At 41.4% G+C, this 18,868-nt stretch overlaps 1 protein-coding gene across 13 annotated transcripts in view; it reads right to left on the bottom strand.

Moving 5' to 3' along the window:
- Positions 1-18,868, bottom strand: part of CAST (calpastatin) — a 133,006-nt gene that overhangs the window by 18,050 nt on the left and 96,088 nt on the right. For all 13 annotated transcript variants that reach the window (XM_060296040.1, XM_030848209.3, XM_060296036.2 and 10 more), the window contains 13 exons: positions 18,501-18,539; positions 17,918-18,010; positions 17,684-17,773; positions 16,639-16,740; positions 13,266-13,349; positions 11,907-11,954; positions 10,647-10,742; positions 8,873-8,968; positions 5,218-5,319; positions 4,660-4,743; positions 2,336-2,386; positions 2,095-2,166; positions 879-977 (listed from right to left, as the gene is read on the bottom strand). In XM_060296040.1, coding sequence (XP_060152023.1) covers positions 879-977; positions 2,095-2,166; positions 2,336-2,386; positions 4,660-4,743; positions 5,218-5,319; positions 8,873-8,968; positions 10,647-10,742; positions 11,907-11,954; positions 13,266-13,349; positions 16,639-16,740; positions 17,684-17,773; positions 17,918-18,010; positions 18,501-18,539 — 1,056 coding nt within the window. The remainder of the gene's footprint in view (positions 1-878; positions 978-2,094; positions 2,167-2,335; positions 2,387-4,659; positions 4,744-5,217; positions 5,320-8,872; positions 8,969-10,646; positions 10,743-11,906; positions 11,955-13,265; positions 13,350-16,638; positions 16,741-17,683; positions 17,774-17,917; positions 18,011-18,500; positions 18,540-18,868) is intronic.

The raw sequence follows: 18,868 nt of genomic DNA, 5'->3' as shown, positions 1-18,868 counted from the left end.
GTTCTCAGATGATCCCACATTAACCCAACAGGATGAAAATTCACTCAGAATCTCAGAGTACAGTACTAAGTAAGCTTTGATGCTTCATCAAAAGGAAAGGAAGCATAGCTGACTTCACTAAAGCTACTTCATCTCCAACTAGCAGATGGGGCACTTCTTCTCAACCAAGGATGGGTCTCAACCATGGGGATCTGGTTTAGGGCGATTTCTTTATCTTTTGATGTGCCGTGGTCTCCTGGATAATGTATAATTTGGTACTGCAAAGAAAATCAATCAAGGAAGTCTGGAAAAGCTCTGGTCCCACAGTCTTACCTCAGAACATGTAAATAATTAAAACAGTATTGATACTAAGGTTCTTCTATTACTAGCATGAAAATGACAAGTTTTTACTGGTGTGAATGGGAGGAAGACAATGCTATTCCATGAGGAGTTTGTGAATTTTAGGGGCAGAGAGAAGCTCAAACACTGAGCAATTCCTTAAAGTAAACTTGAGGTTAAATAATGAGTAGTATTTATAGCATGGATCAGGAAAAATATAAAGGAGGAGAACATCAATTATCAGGAAAGCTAAATAATTTTTAAAAATCTAATCTGAACATATACACAGTGCACATTATTGTACTTCAATTCTAATAAAGCAACAATATTAAGCTCCTTCACTGTGTGTAAAATACTTTCATATACATTGTTTTATAAATTTAATCATTTTAGATATTCTCTGTCATCTCCCTGTCTCACCAGTCTTACCTCTTCTGAAACGGAAGGTGCCTGTTCTTCCTAACAATTTTGTTGATTTTCATTTACTCTGAGGAGGAGTCCTATTTTCTTTCTCCTTGTTGTTGCTGCTGAAGAAAGTACTCATAAACTCTGTTGCTTACCGGAGTGTCTGGGGGTGGATCTGCAGAGTGGTTGGTTGGAGCTGGGGTTTGGGAAACCACTTCAGAGATGACAGCTGAAAGTTTAGCATCTTCTAATTGCTTTTGTAAGAAAACAAACAAAAAAAAGATTTTGACCAGTCATATGGTGTATGCAAATTATGCCCACATACCATCTCTTAAATACAACTCTCAGTATAGCTTTTTGATTGTTTTTCTCTTGATCCAAATGGAAGCACAGCAACACAGCATCTTAAGAGCCATTTTTATTCTACGTCCTATTCCATACATTATTTTATACAATTTCCTATTCCCATTTATTAATCCTAAACGTTCAACAAGCTACTGATTTAGAGTACTGTAGTTTATACATTTCTTGTTGCACGTTTAGGTTGTTTGGAGTTTTCAGCTTTCTTCTCTGTAATTAATTGCTCTGAATAATTTCTAGAAGTGGCTTTTTTTATGGTGCTAGCTATATTCTGCCAAGTGCCCTCTCAAAGTTGCTAGAAATTCACAGTGCCACAAGCAACGAATGGCCATGCCTGTTTCCCATGGCCTTGCTTGCCTAAATTAGAGATTTATCACATTTTAATTCTGATCATGTATTAGGTGTAAAATTATGTGCTACTATTGTTTTAATACTTGGTATATGGGATGAAGAAGCTTCAGTTGTATCATTTTTTTCTTAATGTTAAATGGTATATTATTCTAGAATCTTTCTGAAATAATGATTTCTTTTCTCATTTTAAAGAAACACTGAATCTGTCATTTATGTTCATTTCTGGATTTCTTTCCCATTGGCCTGTGGCTTCGCTTTCTGAATCAGAACTGTATTTTTTGTCATTACTGTTAATAAATCCTGGTGTTTAGTTGGGTTAATCTTCCCTAAAAATACTGAAAAATGCTTTTCAGTATTTTTCATATTTTTATGCATTTATTTTTCAAATGTATTGGACAACTCAATTTTAAATTCTCTTTTCATAGGTATACGTGATAGAGTACATGCTCATTGGTTCAATTAGTTACATGGTCGAAAACATCCACTGTGCTGGACCAATATTTCAAATGGAACACATTTTTTATGGCTACAGTGTGTTGAGGGCCATTAATTTTGTGATTGTTTCCTCAGCTCCCACATCAGGTTCTAAGTCACAAGTTTCCATTTATTTCTGCTACCCTAAAAGTACGGAAATAAAACCAGGAATCTCAGAAGACTTACAAGAGGTGAAGTGCTTGGGGGAACGGCGAAGTCCTTGGACAAAGCATCAAGGAGGAAGTCTTCACTCAAGGGCTGCAAAGAACCAGGAAATGTATCAACAAACACCACCTCATCAGTCTCTTCAAAATGTTGTCACTGTTTATATGCTGATCAACTCATTCCACAGAAAGCTATGCCCTCCCCGCATTAACCATCGGGGCCAAAGGAGAGAGATACACTCAGAGAAAACTGGCTTGCTTACTGGGAGTGGTTCCTTGGGCTCCTTTGGCAGTAGTGGTTTTCCATCTTTATCCTATGCAGGGGGACAGAAACATGGCATTGGGTCATTTCACGTGTATCCTACGTACGCACCTTGTAAACATTATACGAGGTCGACAGGTTATACCTGATGATATTGTACATTACAAATTTGATTCATCATTTCAGGAAATAGATTCTCTCACCAGGAAATATCCTCTGATTAGCTCATGTCAACAAACAGCTGGCACACATCGGGCATTCCCTAGGCACGGGGGCTGCAAACGGATAGAGCGTGGCTTGCCAACCTCAGAAGCCCACACTACTGTAGGGGGAGCACGTGAACAGTTAATGTAGTGCGTGGCACGTGGGGCTGTGACAGTGTGCACAGGACACTGAGGGAGCACGGGGATGAGACCCTCACCTGCCTGGGGAGTGGGCTTTGCACAAGTTGCCTTGAAAAAGCTGGTTAACTGTAGAGGCAGCACATCCTGAATTACCTCTGCGCCAAGCCCTCTACTAAGCACCGGGAATACCACAGAAAGTAGGACAGACACATCCCTGCCCTCGGGGAGCTCACCCTGAGGCTCAGATGATGCCAACCTTCCAATGACTCTGAGTGCCACTTCTGAGGAACAGGACAAAATCGCTAAAGCATTTGGGGCTCTTCAGTAAAAGAAGATTTATAAATAAATGGTAAATCCCATGTATCTACACACGCAAAAAGAAGTGCAAGATTCTCTCTTTAAACACACAGTTAACCCCTTGGAAGACACGGGGGTTAGGGGCATGGACCTCCCAAGCAGTCAAAAATCTGTGTATAATTTATACTCGGCCCTCTGTGTCTGTGGTTCTGCATCCATGAATTCAACCAACTGCAGAAGGTATAGTGCTGTAGTGTTACTACTGAAGAAAATCCGAATATAAGTGGACCCACACAATTCAAACCTGCGTTGCTCCAGGGTCAACCGTGTACTTCTCCTGATGAACTGGTCAAGGTGTTTTTTGTTTTGTTAAAATTCAAGGAGATGCAATGGTTGAGAGTATCAGCAGCTTCCCTTTTGACAAACTCCTTTACCCCCATTTCCACCTCCTCTGCACGTTCACATATACCTTCTGACCACTGTTCAGTGAGGAGGGAAACAGCCTGAGGCTTGCTCTCCACCATCCTTTAGCTGCAAAGGCAGCACATTTCCCAAGTGACACACAGGAGCAGGGGCGAGGGCACGTCTGCTCCACACTCAAACTGAGATCATCCCGTGTCTGGAAGGGGGAACCTGTGGTCTACCCTCAGGGAGCTGAATCTATTGAAGAGGCCTGATGGGAGCAGAGCTGAAGAAGAACAACATAGGATTTAAACAAGAGATCAAGCCAGCACCTGGAAATGCTATAAAGCTACAGGTAAGTAGTAATGGGTGGGATCAACAAGTTCAGAGAAGGATGAAACTACCGCAGAATAGAGCGGTCAGGAAAGCTAATCAGCTGCATTCTTAAAAACTGCTACTAAAATTCAGCAAAAGGAGAGAGAAAGTAACCAGCCTCCTACTCTGAAGAGAGTTACGGGCACCTGACCAGCCTTTTTTCAAATGTGACAGCTGCTTAAGGGCCACATAGTCTAAGAACCTTGCAAACAAACAAGCCGAAATGAATAGGAAGTCCGTGGTTTCAACTGAATTGTGAAATGCAGAAAGGAAGCAGACTAAAGGTATCCAGAATAATAAACTTTCAATCAGGGAAAGCTCAGTATATTTCCTGCCTTTGCCAGATAAATGGACTAGTACACCTGCTGCATACGAGGAGCATCAATCGGATTTTCCTGCATTATCCATGAAGTGGCATATCTCTTAAGTAGCGGCCTCCCCCTTGACACTTGGTCTGTACAAGCTACGTTCAAAAGAAAAGAAATGGGTCAGTTTATCACTCACTATATTCAGTGTCAAGTAGGCTCTCTTATCTGTCAACTTATATTTAAGGTTTGTAAATCTTTCCTCAGGAAGTGATTGTTGCTCATTTTGGTTTTCCTATCTGTATGAAGGTTTCCTAAGTTTTCTCTGCTTCTGGTATTCTAACAAGCCACCTATTAGGCAAAAATTAGGTAGTTAAGACATTATATTTCTTTCACCTAAGGGAGGAGTAAAAGCCCACTTAGGAATATTTTAGTTTCCTAGCTGGTGTGCAAACAGGATATTAGTGAACTGATACTATTTGGTGTAGAAATACTAAGAAACGTGATCTTTATATCCCAGGTCTGTTCGCATGTCCCTTTTTCATGTATATGAAATTCAATATAAATTAAAATAAATTAGAAAAAGATCCCAGCCTGTTTACCTTGACCTCTTCTAATCTATAATCAGGAGGAATTGTTTCTTCTTTTTCACCAAGTTTTTCACGATCTTCTTCTTTGGCTTTCTCCTGAATAAAAATGAAACCACTTTCATTGTTAATACATCTTTTTCTCATAAAGTGGAGGCCTGAGTGACTAAATTTGAGGTCAACAAATCCATTGTTAGGTTCCTACAGCAACTCCATCTTTGACACTGTATCCTGGTTTAGCAGGCTCAGACAGCACCACTTTTAGCCTGCTGGGCTAAGAGGCAGTCGTGAGGAGCGGTAGAGGCAGTGCCACTTCTCTCCTGACTCCTCAGCAACAGAATTGCAGGTGGACAAGGTGAGACTCAGAACTCTGATATGTGCACGCCAGCCATCCACTGCTGCACCTAAACACTGATGCTCACTCAGGGTTTGCTTATTAAACAGGACATGCACAATAACAGAGAAAGACAGCTGGTCATGTGTTGTAGGAAATTTTAAAAAATGACTGAGTTATCTGGGGAGTCAGGGCGATCAACGATAGCTCCTTCCTAGAAGTATCTGAGCTGCCATTACCTTGACTTTATCCTCCACAGGCTTTCCAACTTCTGGACCAGCTTCCTTTATCCCCAGGCTTCCAGCCAAGGCTTCTACAGCATCACGTGGCCCCATGCCCTTCTAAAAGCACACCAGGGGGTATACTAAGTAGGTGGTTAAGCATTCCTTTTAAAAGAGACTACAACAAACAATTCAGATGGGCATAGCCTTATTTCAGGCCTAGATAAGAAGCACATGTCATCTTTTAATCATCTAAAAAATCAACTGAATTAGAATCTATGTTTAAAAATCCTGAAGTGTTAAAAGTTAGAGCAAGTTTCTTAGGTTAAACATCAAGTGTGTGCAATTTATGTACTGACAGTGAGAAACTTTTAAGATCTAACCCACGTTTTGGTTGAGAAATTAGGAAGTTAAGAGAATGGGTAACACCACACAGAAGCTGAAAGCCAGGAAAGAAGAAAGAAGTGATCTTTATGTGACTGTTTTAGAGATGGCACAGGAAAGCTTTCAGAAAAGCCCTCGAGAGGACACTCTTCCCAGTGAAACAGCTGGGCCCCGGAGGCAACGGCTTCGGCTGAGCCTCTACTGAGGCACAGAAGCTTGCGTTCTCTATGGGGCTTCTACTGGTCAGAGTGGATTCACGCCAGTTCAGGTGACGGCCTGTGACTTATTAACCCGAGTGGCCCAATGAGAACAGTCTACCTGGGGTCCAGTTGTTGAAAATGAAATGTGCTCCCTGTGATATAGTGAGCTCTGACCACAGGGGTATTTAAAATGAAACTGGATGAACACAGAACATAAACGGCATAAAGGGAAAATAAAGGATAAATTATGTTTGGGCTAAAGAGAGGACTAGATCCAGCTTTTTCCAAAGCACAGGTCATGATCCATACATGATGAGCTCTTAAAATCAATTTAGTAGTTCATGGTCAGGACTTTTTTTAAATGAAGAATATAAAATAGAATGCGTCATGCATACCAAGGATAAGTATCATTTACTAAACTATTGTTCTACTGTGCGGGTCCCGGGTTGCAGAATCCATGAATTTCCAACTCTGGTCTTGGTCAAAAGTGTGAAAGCTCCTGAATTAAACAGTCTCAAAGATGATTCTTATTGTAAAAGAATATTGACTTCACATGGAGTACATATTGGACTTTTAGAGGAAAAGCGTCTTTCTGTTTTATATAGATTAGCCATCGTCCTAAGTAAGAAAAGTGTTGCTAAGCTGCACCACAAAAGTAAAGATCACCAGTGAAAAAAGGGCCGTTGAGTGGAAAGTGATTTATCACCATCTAGTGGTTGGACACTGCATAGATTTTATTCTGGGGGGCAACAAACATCCCTGATGTTTCCAACCTGCTTGGGATTGTAACTAAGAGCTGCAGCGGTCCCCAAGTCTTAGCCAAGCAATCTGATTGCTACCTGATCCAAGTCACCTGCTCACACTTCTGTTTTCTACTCTCTGCTGCAGAATCTTTGGAAACTACTGCTTCCCAAGCCTGTGCCCTTTGGCTCAGGAAATAAGTGAAACCGAGTTAGAAAAGCTAGGAGAAGCAGCAGTCTTAAGAGCTAAAGAATTTGGAAACAGGACCAATGACAAAAGCTTCTATTTTTTTTTGCGGTACGCGGGCCTCTCACTGTTGTGGCCTCTCCCGTTGTGGAGCACAGGCTCCGGATACGCAGGCTCAGCGGCCATGGCTCACGGGCCCAGCCGCTCCGCGGCATGTGGGATCTTCCCGGACCAGGGCATGAAGACGTGTCCCCTGCATCGGCAGGCGGACTCTCAACCACTGCGCCACCAGGGAAGCCCCAAAGCTTCTATTTTTGTTGTCAGGTTCAGAACTAGAGCTCAGGTCTTTGGATTTGCTCAATAAACTTTCTTTTTCTACAACAAGAACTGCAGAGGGCAGACATTCATCTCCTTCCCCTGGGCTTTCTGTTTCCTTTTGCTCACTGATCCTCCAGCCTCTCTTGAGTTCTCTGACCTTTATCACACTCTGTGGCTATTCTTTCTGGCTCCCATGGGTGTCACAGTCCCAGAAATGCCAACTGACCTCAGTGATGATAAACTCGGCAACTGTGGTAACCAGAGTTGGTGGAGTAGAGGCCCAGGAAAGGCAGTCAGAGAATAGAAAAACAAGAGCTCTTTTTTTAATTTTTTCCTCTCCATTAAAAATCCAATGCTCAACTCTCTATAGTCAGGATAAAGCTGGAAAGGAACTAACTCGGCTCTAAGGCCCTGGCAGTCACAGTTGACACAACAGGTAGATGACACATGTTTAGGTCACAAGAGTTCTGCCCTGGAATATTGGCTACTGTCTTTTGATTCCAATCACTGCCTCTGTGCCTACTTCCTCCACCAGTCTCTTCCCAGATTCTCTCTTCCTCTCCTGTTCTTTACCACTGTGGCCTGTGCCTGAATACCACAATGTAAAAGTTTTTGGAGGGTACCCTGAGACTCTCCCGCCAAATAAAAAGGAGGTCACGTCCTAAGGCAGGAGGGAGACCCTGGACTGTGAGGGGACTGGCACCCAGGATTTCCCTGGCAGGAAGCAGCCACTCAGGGTACCCAGGACCCTTGTCCTACATATTCTTCAAGGCCCTCTTCTCTCAAACAACTAAATGCACATACCCCAATACCTGAAGGGCTCCACACCTCTGTGCTGGGCTGTCCTGGGTTTGCTGGTCTCCCCAGGAGAACCGTGCTGTTCCCACTTCTCAGCAGGATCCTGTCCTCCACCTGCAAACCTTTTTGAGTTCCTCCTGGAAAGCAGTTCCTTCACCCATGTTCCTGCTGCCCTTTTCCCATATGAGAATGATCAAACTAAACTGTAAGCCTGAACCTGGCCCATATCCAAACTAGACCTGAAGGGGGCTGAGAGCAGGGGCCATATCTTACATCTCAGCTGAGGTTCTGAAAGGTCAAGTGAATTGCTCAAGGTCAACTCGAAGTTCATTTCCCTCGTTTATAAGAGAGACATGATCAGAACAGCCTTCACAGTGTCCTTGTGAAACTTTAATGAGAAGATATTGCAAAGCATCTAGAACAAGTTTAGTTACTCAGAGTGTAGATTCATTAAGTCTGTACTAACGAAACATAGTTCCATCAGCTGTTATTCTCTGAGTCAGATTCTGTCTGCTAATGGAAACAAAACTCACTGAATTCCAAAGAAAACAGATTCAACTAGTTAAATATCATACTTTATAGAAAAATTAGAAAGTGAGAGAGGCAAGAAAAGAAGGAAGGGGAAAGGAAGTGAGTCCACCTGTCTCCCTTCAGTTGCGAGAGGAGTCATGATGACAAAGGTACAGATGATTCCACCAGGAGAGTCAATAAAAAGTAATATCGGGCTATTTGTGGGACACCAAATCAGCTTGAAAGACACAGGAATGTGAAGAAGCATGATTAACCACAGTAGCCGAGGAGCTAGAAACAATTTCAGAAGGTCAAAACAAAACAAAACAGTTTGCAGCAGTTGAATTAAAAATTTAAATCTAGCCTGAGTTTCTAGCTCCTCCCAGAAGCCTAAACAGAGGATAATATAGCTATCTAAGATTTTATTTTTATTTTGTTAGAATACAGTAATATGACGGTAATACACAGCAGAAAGGGCAGAGGAGGAAGAACATTACTTTCTCAAGACATTTCTCAGTGCCCAGAGGACCACTCACCACCGAGGCTGACGGGGGCGGGGCCGACTGCACACAACACAAGGAGGTCCGAGGCACGGCCGCTTCCACAGGAGTAGGGGTAGCAGTCTGAGACTCCTGCAGAAAGAAGCAGGTACAATGACGAATTTTTAGAAATTTATTAAGACTGAACAATGATAGACCAACAATACAGTCTGCTACACCATATGCTGTGAGCATGACTTTCTTGAATGCCCAAGGATTTTGAGCAGTAAATAAGTCAAGGCATGTTGAAACTCTTCAGCTACCATGACTTCACCTTGGTTTCACCTCTTCCCTTAGGTAGGTTACTAAACCTCTCTGAGACACAGTTTGCACTTCTGCAAAATGAGGACAATTATAGTACCTATATCTCAAGGGTTGATAGGGGCCTTGAATGAGATAAAACAGGCTAAGTGCTTTGCATAGTACCTGGGAACACAGTAAGCTCAGTGAATTTTATCAACTATTATTATTTATATTATTTGCCATCATATAATATGTAACAATAATAATATACCAATTATAAATGCAATACAATATTTTATTTAAATACCTCATTTTTACATATCTAAGAGCACCCTGTAAATTGTAAATAGCTACGTACAAATGCAAGGTAGTAAGACTATCCCAGGGGTTCTAAAAGTGAGGTCCCTGGACCAGCAGCCTCAGCACTACCAGGGAACTTGTTAGAAATCCAAATTCTTGATCCCCCCCTCAACACACTAAATCGGGAATTCTGGGGTTGGGACCCAGTAATGTGTGCCTTAACAAACACTCCACGTCATCCTGATGTGTACTGAAGTTTGAGAATCACTGTGCTATTTTGTTACAAGAGTAAAATTTCAAACAGATTGCTTTTAATCCAGACATTTATGGAAGCCTATCCTGTATGCAAGGTGCTCAGCAGATGATCATTAATAGGGCATGAGCTCTTCTTTCAAGGAATTTACTATTTAAAAATATGTATAAATGTTAGAAGTAAAGCCCAGCGCAGCTAAAATCTTGTTTGCAACATGCCTCAACAGGGATATATAAAGAAAGCATGACAGACCTCCCTGGTGTGTTGTATTCTGCTTAACAAGAGTTGGAAGGGTGGTACGGTTTGGGGAGGGAAATGCAGGAGACAAAGGCCATATTTTAGCTGAGCCTTAAAGGGATGACTACGATTTTAGTTGATCTAGAATTTGGAGAGGTTATTCTATGCAGAAGGAACCATATGAGAAAAGCCTTGGAAAACACACAAGTACTTACAATCTGAGTTTAGTGATAGGGGGACACATCTTGGCATGAAAGGAAGCTGGGGCCCAAATGCATGAGCAGGAACTTTTTTGTAGGGAATGGGAACTCCTGAGGGTTGGAGCAGGGGAATGTTGTGGCTACAAACATGCTTGAGAAAGAATAATGCCGGTGGACATATGGGATGGGCCAGAAGGAGAACAAAGACACAGGCCATTGCCATCTTGAGGTGACGAGTGATGACAACTTTAACTAGGTCAGTTACAGAAGCAGGAATGGAAAGAAAAGCATGGGTGTGAATGCCTTCCTGAAGGAATAATTAACTAAAGGACTTAAACTGCAAGAATATGAGGGTCAGCCTGGGAAAATAAAGCACATCCAGAAACAGGCAAGATGAAAACTGCATGTGAAAAAAGATGGCAAAATGGGCCTTTTTATCAGCCACTTCCTGTTAAAAGTTTTGGTCTCACATTTTTAAGATTATAGACAAACATTAAAAAGCAACAAAAACTAGCGATTTTTATTTTTAGAAACGTACTTCTGTTTTTTCAGTTGGCTTAGATTGTTTTTCTTTACACTTAGATTGGTCAAAATCTTCTGAAAGTTCATCAATGAGTTCTGATTCACTCAGGGGCTGTAACATAAGAAATATTATATAATATGAAGAAAATTATTTTTACTTTGAGAAAAGAAAAAAGCTTTCATAGAGAAAAAGGTTTTCTGGTAAACACATATTATGTCATATTGTAGGATCTAAAACCAAAAGTTAATTTATACAGGGTATATGTTTCATTTATCGATGTAAGGTAAGTGTCATGCAACAAATAAGGAATACTAAACACCTCAGTACCACAAACATGTTAATGGTTTATTTAGTTAAAAGTTTTCCTGATACTTCAATTTCAGAGTAATTTTGCTCAAATAAGATTGCCTGTTTGTTCCAATGAAGATCTTTATCGTTTTTCCTTATGTGATGGTTTTTCCTACTTCCAGCGACTTTCCTTATGAATAAGTCAGAGGAAACATAGATCATATACTCCTTCCCTATGACTACATGCGGTTTTGGCAGGAAAGTTCTGCTATCCCTAGTTCCTTCAGGTGAAGTGGTATTATTCGTTTACTGTAATTAGTCAAAATCTCCACATGCTCTGATCTATGACAGAATGGCATGTAATTCAGAAGCTGGGCCCCAGGGTTGGATAGACAGAGTTTCGAGTCCTAGCCTCGCTATTCCCTAGCTGTTTGACTTTGGGCTATTTACAGAATCCTTCTGTGTCTCAATTTCCTCACCTGTAAAATGGGAATAATAATAGTGCCTTCCTCATTCAGTGAGGACTCAAAATGATAACACACAACACCATTTAGTGTAGTGTCAGGCACATAGTAAGTGACTAATAAATGTAGTTGCTTAATATCATCATGATAGGTAACTATGCTGATTAACACCAAATTAAGTAAAGGCAGCATAGAATCATTAGAGCACCTGATGCTGTAATTAGGATCAAACCAAGTGCTAACAACCTAATTTAAGGGCCCTCTTGATATCGGCTCCTAATGTTCAACGAACATCACCTGTAAATTTGTAATATTTTAGTAATAATTCATGAGATAAATAATCATTAAAATATGTGAAAAAGAGTCAGAGATCTAAGCCAGGTGTTGCTGTCAAAAGTTCCTCTTTCCTTAATAGTAGGCTGTCATGCAAGTCTCTACAGTGAGATCTGGTCTGTCAAAATTATCTGTTTATACCTTACAGTTCTATTGTTTTCTAAGTACCAAAAAACACTTATTTCCTAACCTTGGGTTTTTCTTCAACATCTGGCAAGAGTGGTTTTCCATCTTTATCCTGTAAAATGAAATTAAAAATACATTTAAAATGAATAGAAAATTTTGCTTTCTTGTCCCATTAAGTTTGTTTTAGAAATTCCAGGATATGAGAGGAGAGATTGTTTTTTTTTTTTTGCCATATATCTGAGTGAGTTTGTGTTTCAAATTAATTTATTTAGAAAGTATCAGAATAAGGAGTTGAGCTGCAAAAATCAAGAAACCAAATGCTATAAAATATAATGCAATTACTTTTCTTTAAAAGTTACTGAAGGGACTTCCCTGGTGGCACAGTGGTTAAGAACCCACCTGCCAAAATGCAGGGGACATGGGGAATTCAAGCCCTGGTCCGGGAAGATCCCACATGCCGCAGAGCAACTAAGCCCGTGTGCCACAACTACTGAGCTTGTGCTCTAGAGCCCACGAGCCACAATCCTGAGCCCGCGTGCCACAACTACTGAAGCCTGCATGCCTAGAGCCCGTTGCTCCACAACAAGAGAAGCCACCGCAACGGGAAGCCCGCGCACCGCAACAAAGAGTAGCCCCTGCTCGCCACACCTAGAGAAAACCCGCGCGTGGCAACGAAGACCCAGTGCAGCCAAAAATAAATAAATAAAATTAAAAAATTACTGAAAAATAATTTCCATCTTTTGGATAAGGAAGTAGAATTTTTAAAAAAGTTCTTTGGCTAGAAAGATGCAGCTGCATCAATGAAAGACTGAAAAAAGCTTCAATTCTCTAACCCAGGGTGAAGAGGTGAGATATCATTCCTATAAAACTGGTTTTTCAGAATTCACAATTTAGAATGTTTCTAAAAAATGAGAAACTTTCCATATATAAGCATTGTAGCTATTTTCCACCATATGTTTATGTGTATTATTTCAAAGATAAATTACAAATGTAAGTACAGGAATAAGTCCACCATCCTCACGTCAAACTGAAACCAACAATAACAAAACCATCTTCACTGAGGATACTGGTAAATCATTGTATGTTTATCTACCACTTAGAAGATCTATGTGCTTTTATCCATATAGCAGTTAGAGAAAATATTACTCCCAAATTATTCCTCTGCTTTAAGGTTAAGGACCTATGTCAAGCATGGTTAATAGTTGAAACACTTGAATTTGAGGGAATTTTAATGACCACACGGTCATTACTTAGGAAACCCTCTTTTAAAGGGTCCAACTGTAGAAGACAGAGAATAAAGCGTTCGGGGTCTTCAGAGTTAATATCAGACACGTCCTTAAGCATCATGGGGACAGACAGGACAAAATGCGATGCGAAGGCAGGAGGAGTGAGCTGCTGTCACGCACCGTGGCAAACAACGTACCGTGGCTGGTTTTAATCTATACTCTGGTGGGACTGTTTTCTCATCTTCACCACACTTCTTTAGTTTCTCTTCTTTGGCTTTTGCCTGAGGAAGGTGGAGAAAAAAAATAAGCATTTCGATAATACATGTGAAATAAGACATCACTTTATCCATGGGTGTCGTGGAGGAGACCAAATCAGATTAAAGTGCCCAGTGAGCCGTTAGGAGGAAGGCAGTGTAGGGTGATGGACAAAAAAACAACACAGCCAGGAATCCCGGGGAGGTGTCCCTGCCCTGTCTCTATGACCTTGGGAAGCCACCCAGGCTTTCTTCGGCTCAGTTTCTTGAGCTGTAAAATGGGGCTACTAAGAATCCTTACCTAGCTTGCTGACTTGTAAGGAAGGATCAGCAGAGAAAATTAAGTAAGATATCCTTTGAAGAAAGTAAGCACAGTGCACAAGCTGGCTGCAATCATTTTACAGCCTCCGCCTGTCGTACTGAAAGAGGCAGTTATCTAAGGGGGAGAAAACAACGAGTTCTCATGAATGTTAAACACGGTTCAGAAAGGGGAGAGGCATCCCATCACAAATCTTGGCTGATCCAAGGATAATTAGTTTTCCCTTTTTTTAAAAAAAAAAAACTTATTTAATTTATTTATTTTTGGCTGCATTGGGTCTTCATTGCTGCGTGCGGGCTTTCTCTAGTTGTGGCGAGCGGGGGCTACTCTTCTTTGTGGTGCATGGGCTTCTCATTGCAGTGGCTTCTCTTGCTGCGGAGCACGGGCTCTAGAGTACACACTCAGTAGTTGCGGCACATGGGCTTAGTTGCTCCACGGCATGTGGGATCTTCCCGGACCAGGGCTCGAACCCGTGTCCCCTGCATTGGCAGGAGGATTCTTAACCACTGCGCCACCAGGGAGGCCCTGGTTTTACTGCTTTTAAAAGAACTCCCTTCAGTAACACCAAGACGTCACTGGATTACTGAACCATGCACAACCAAATGCATTACAAATAAAAGTGCAGTTCCATGGCAGATCAGTGGCTTCTAGGATGTAACATTTGATTTTAAACTCCTGGTGGGTAATACGAAGTTCTATGATATGTAATAATTTGTACCTGTATCAAGGTATGGATTTAAATCACAAATCAAGGAGCTCCTGGGCACAAAAGTGTGTGTGCTGGGGGGGCGGGTGGCATGGGTATTTAGCTGATTGTAGCTCAGCCTATTGCTCCCATCTACATCTCAGCCTAAGATTGTGGTTCTCCATTGAATGCTTAGTTAGTTGATTAATTTTAAAATATTTGATGAGCACTTTTAATAAGGCAGGTACTTTTCTAGGCTTTGGAATTATAGTTGTATTGTTCTATAGAATTATAACTGGGATGAAAGGATTTTTAAAAAAATATTTCCCGTTACATTCTACTGCAGGATATGAAGTAAGTCCTGTTATATAGTGGTACTCCCCAGTTCAGGGGTTTGTGAGGTCATTGGCTATAAAACAGTCCTCATGAAAGCGTCACCTGTATAGGACTGTCCTCTCCACTTAGGCTTGTGAACAGCGAGTCACATGCACAGCTAGATCCTTTCTATTCTTTGATCTTTATATTCTTTAAATGACTGCATTGTGGTTTGTATCCAGTAGGAGGTGAAAACAAACATCCCCTGAATTGAAATAGTTCCAGACTAGGTAACTACACTAGAAATAGGGGAGATTAATAATGAGGTATCACTACAGAATCAATGCATTATGATACATTATGAGAATGACAAGTAGGCATGGACCTCTTCTCTGAAGCATCATCTGGTGCGGAACGTGCTGGAGTGGCCGTGGACTCCTATAGCATATCGACCTTTATGAGCCTTATCACAGCAGACTACCCAGGAAGTAGTGAATTCACCATCAGGTACTAAAAATTCAACTTAAGAATCCAGAGGATTGGAGAATCTTTATACTTTGTACACAATTAAAAAGGAAAACTAGTGTTAAGAGTAGAATAGTCCTTTTTGTTCAAACTTTAGGAGTTTGCTAACTTTCCAGAGGAAATTTAATACATTTGTATGCATCCCTAAACCCAAACTGTTTAAAAGTTATTTTCACATAACTTTTTCACACCTACCTATCCGATTTTAGTCACTCTAAGAGTCTTTTCATCCTGGGATTATGTTTATACTTTCTGCCCCCAAATTATCATCTTCTTAAATCACCTTAACCATCTGTAAACAGCCTGAGGCAGATGTGCCATTGGCCGGCTGCCATGCAGCCCTCGGTGGTGGACCGCCAGGGTCCTGCCAGGACCACCCTTTCCTTGAGACATTGTGCACCTCGCACTATGTTGTCATCAAAGTTTCCCTTTCTCCCAATACATTACTTGGTTCTGGAGGACAAGGACTGCTTCCCCTGCTCCCTTGTGTTCGCCTTCACAAAGTCTGTCGTACCACACTGCGCCCGGCAAGACCTCAGAGAAAGTCGAAGATAGAAACTGGCCCATTTCAGACCAGGGCAGTCCCAGACTCAGGGGGCGTTGCTGGGAGTCAGCGAGACTCACCTTCCCCGGTGACTCAGAACAGGAAGTGACAGCGGAGGCAGCAGCATTGTGACAGCGACAAGTGCCAGCTCCCACCCTGAGCTGACAGGCTGGTGCCCCTGAGGGTCCCCACCACCACACTGCCTGGCCAAGGATGCCCGCCGGGCGGCTCTATGCCTTCCCTCCTCTTTTCCCCCAGAGGACTCAGTTCAACAATTCTTTAAAAATTGAAATTTAATATGAACACTCTCTTCCGCCAAATACAAGCTTGCCTGGGCTCGTAAGGCTTGTTAAGGTCTTGGCGTGTGGTGGGGTAAACTCTCCCCAGCATCACACTCTAAACATGCGGCAAATCCAGTTATAAAGTAATTGTTGCTTGATTTTATTCTAATTTGGGACAAGTTTTCAACATTTTCCCCCATAGTTATAAAAAGGATCTCCCACCCCATCTGCAACCATCCTTCTCTCCTTATAAAGAGAAGCACCTGGAACGTTTTGAAAATACAAATGTCCAATTTCCATGAGAGCGGACAAAACTATTTGTCACCAGGCCACTGCCTCGTTGTTATCTTGTTTAGTCAGGTGTCGTTTGAGAATTGGCAAAGAAGATTAGTGTTCATTTTAAGTATTAAAATTCTAGATGGTTAACAAGACAAACACTGAAATATCCTTTCTGGTTGCTAACTCCCCAGCAATAAATATCTAAATTAGCCAGACCCTGAAAGTAAGGCAGGACAAAGAACAGTTCATTTAAAATCTCTAAGAAGATAAAAATGGTACAAGAATTCTAAACATGTGTAATGCATTAGCTTTGTAACCTTGTAACCTGAAGACTAACAGGTTTTGTATGTGAACTCCAAGGTCAGTACCTCATTGACTTCCTTAATGGAGCTGAGGTCGAGCTCAGGTTCTGGCTTCCGGCTGCCCAGCGAAGCTGACAGAGCCTCGAGTGCCTGATCACTCATTGTGTCCTGTGAGGGAAAAAAAAATTCTGTACATTAAAAAGAAAACATCTCCTCAACCTGAACAATCCACCCATTTCTTTGTGAAATTCAAAATTTTAAATCTCTAAGAATAAGTTGTGGATTGGGGAAGGACTCTAGGAAGGCAATTTTATTTAAAACCTAGTAAAAGAGAGAAAGAAAGAAGAACTTACCAGTGAGTGAAAACTGGGGCTTAGGACTCGTTTCTACAGTAACAGTGCTCTCAGAGGTACACTTCACCTCTTACTTAGCAAGCTAGAAGTGTAACTGTAATAATAATTATATTATAAAATACTCATATCAAAATAAAAGCTGCAAGAAGTAAACTTTCAGTATCCTGCTTTTCTTTTTCTAAAAATGTCTCTAAAAATGACTTCTGACAACCCTGTCCTTCAGCACGACAGCTAAGCCCAGGAAGCAGGGGGCCCTGAAGCGGCTGGACCACCTGCAGATGGGGCATGTTTTCTCATCCAGCCCAGAGCTGCAGTGCCACCTTTCAGGATTCACAAGAATTAAGTTATAGTCAACTGTGGTTAAGGTGGAGAGAAGCAGCTATAACAACATCCCCCTAGTGATTCACAGGACTCAAACTCCTTTAGAAAATCAAGTTGAAGATTTCATGTCCCAAGAGTGCAGTTCCTCTGGGATCCTGCTCTTCTGTGTAGTGTGTTGGTGAGATAATCTTATTCCACAACCGAGGCAAGTGTGCTGAAATCACCCCTAAGCATTTGTAGAAACGGAGCAGGCCTGCCTGGAGATGACCAATATAACCCTGACTGGTTTCACTATTCTACACAGGCCCGAGGGAGCAAAGATGCTCAGTAGGTGGGATGCACTATTGGGGTTCTCCCCAGTCAGCTAGATGAGCCTCAGGAGAGCAACTGCTGTCAGGCGGACCGTGCTTAATTTTAAAGAAGTAATTTTTTTATACCTCTTCCACCTTTCTTTTTTTCTCCTTGGGTGGAGCAGCGCTTTTGATTACTTCAGCTGACTGAGCTTTTAAAACCTCTCCTGTAGACTTCTGAAAAACAAAATACAAAAGATTTGACTTACAGAAGAAGGAAACGTATTAACCAAATCGTAATAACCAGAACTAAAAAGTTGTTGTTGTCTTAAAGTATGAGATGGTTTCTAAAAGTTTGCCTCATTACATTAAAAACAATACCTCTTTCTTGGTTTTCTTCCCATCAGCCGTAGGAGAACTGCAGGTGAAGTCTGATGACAAGGCATCTATGGCATCATCGGGACCCAGGGGTTTCTAAAGAAACAGGCAGCACGACGGGTCACACGCGGGAATCATTCAAGTGACAGATCAGATTATAAACCCAGCAAACGAAGAATGGACTTTTGCAATTCCTTGACTACCAAATGAGATGATCAACGAAATAACTCAGAGGAAAGCCTATGTTTGGGAGGAAACTGGATGCTCAATAAATATTATTTTCCTGTTTCTCTCTTCTCAACATATTACATGTTAGGATATCCTCATCCTATTTTTATTAACATTTAATTTATCCTAAAACTTTCTTGTCCCCATTCTTCTTTCCCTCAAAAATCTACTTAGGAAATAAACACGCATTGAAACAACCCCCAGGCCCACCCCCGTTCTCGGAACAGATGGAAACTTCATCTGAGTTAGAGATTAATATAGTCATAATCCCAAAATATAGAATTGATAACTCTATCCCCCCAACCAAAGATATAAAAAGTGTTAAATCTGATCTTAGAAGACAGTTACGTGAACTCACCGAAGAGTCTGGAGGAGGCCCTGTGATCCCTTCTTTTTTCTGAAACAAATATTAATTTGATGATGCTGAGAAGTCAGAATTAATCCTTACAACTGGCAAAATGCATAGCTCAGTGAATGCTATAGGCTGAGTGTGCCCTCCCAAAATTCATATGCTGAAGTCCTATCCCCTAGAACCTCAGAATGACTGTATTTGAAGACAGGGCCTTTAAAGAGGTGATTAAGGTTAAATGAGAACATTAAAAGGGGCCCTAATTCAATAGGACCAGTGTTCCTATAAAAGGGGGAAATGACCCAGAGATCCACGTAGAGAAAAGACAACATGCAGATATGTACACATAGAAGATGTGGAATTACTCCACATGGAGG

Source organism: Globicephala melas, chromosome 3 (genome assembly GCF_963455315.2).
Source record: "Globicephala melas chromosome 3, mGloMel1.2, whole genome shotgun sequence".
NCBI lineage: Eukaryota > Metazoa > Chordata > Mammalia > Artiodactyla > Delphinidae > Globicephala > Globicephala melas.
The sequence above is the reverse complement of the archived record's forward strand: the minus strand, read 5'-3'. Positions and strand labels throughout refer to the sequence as shown.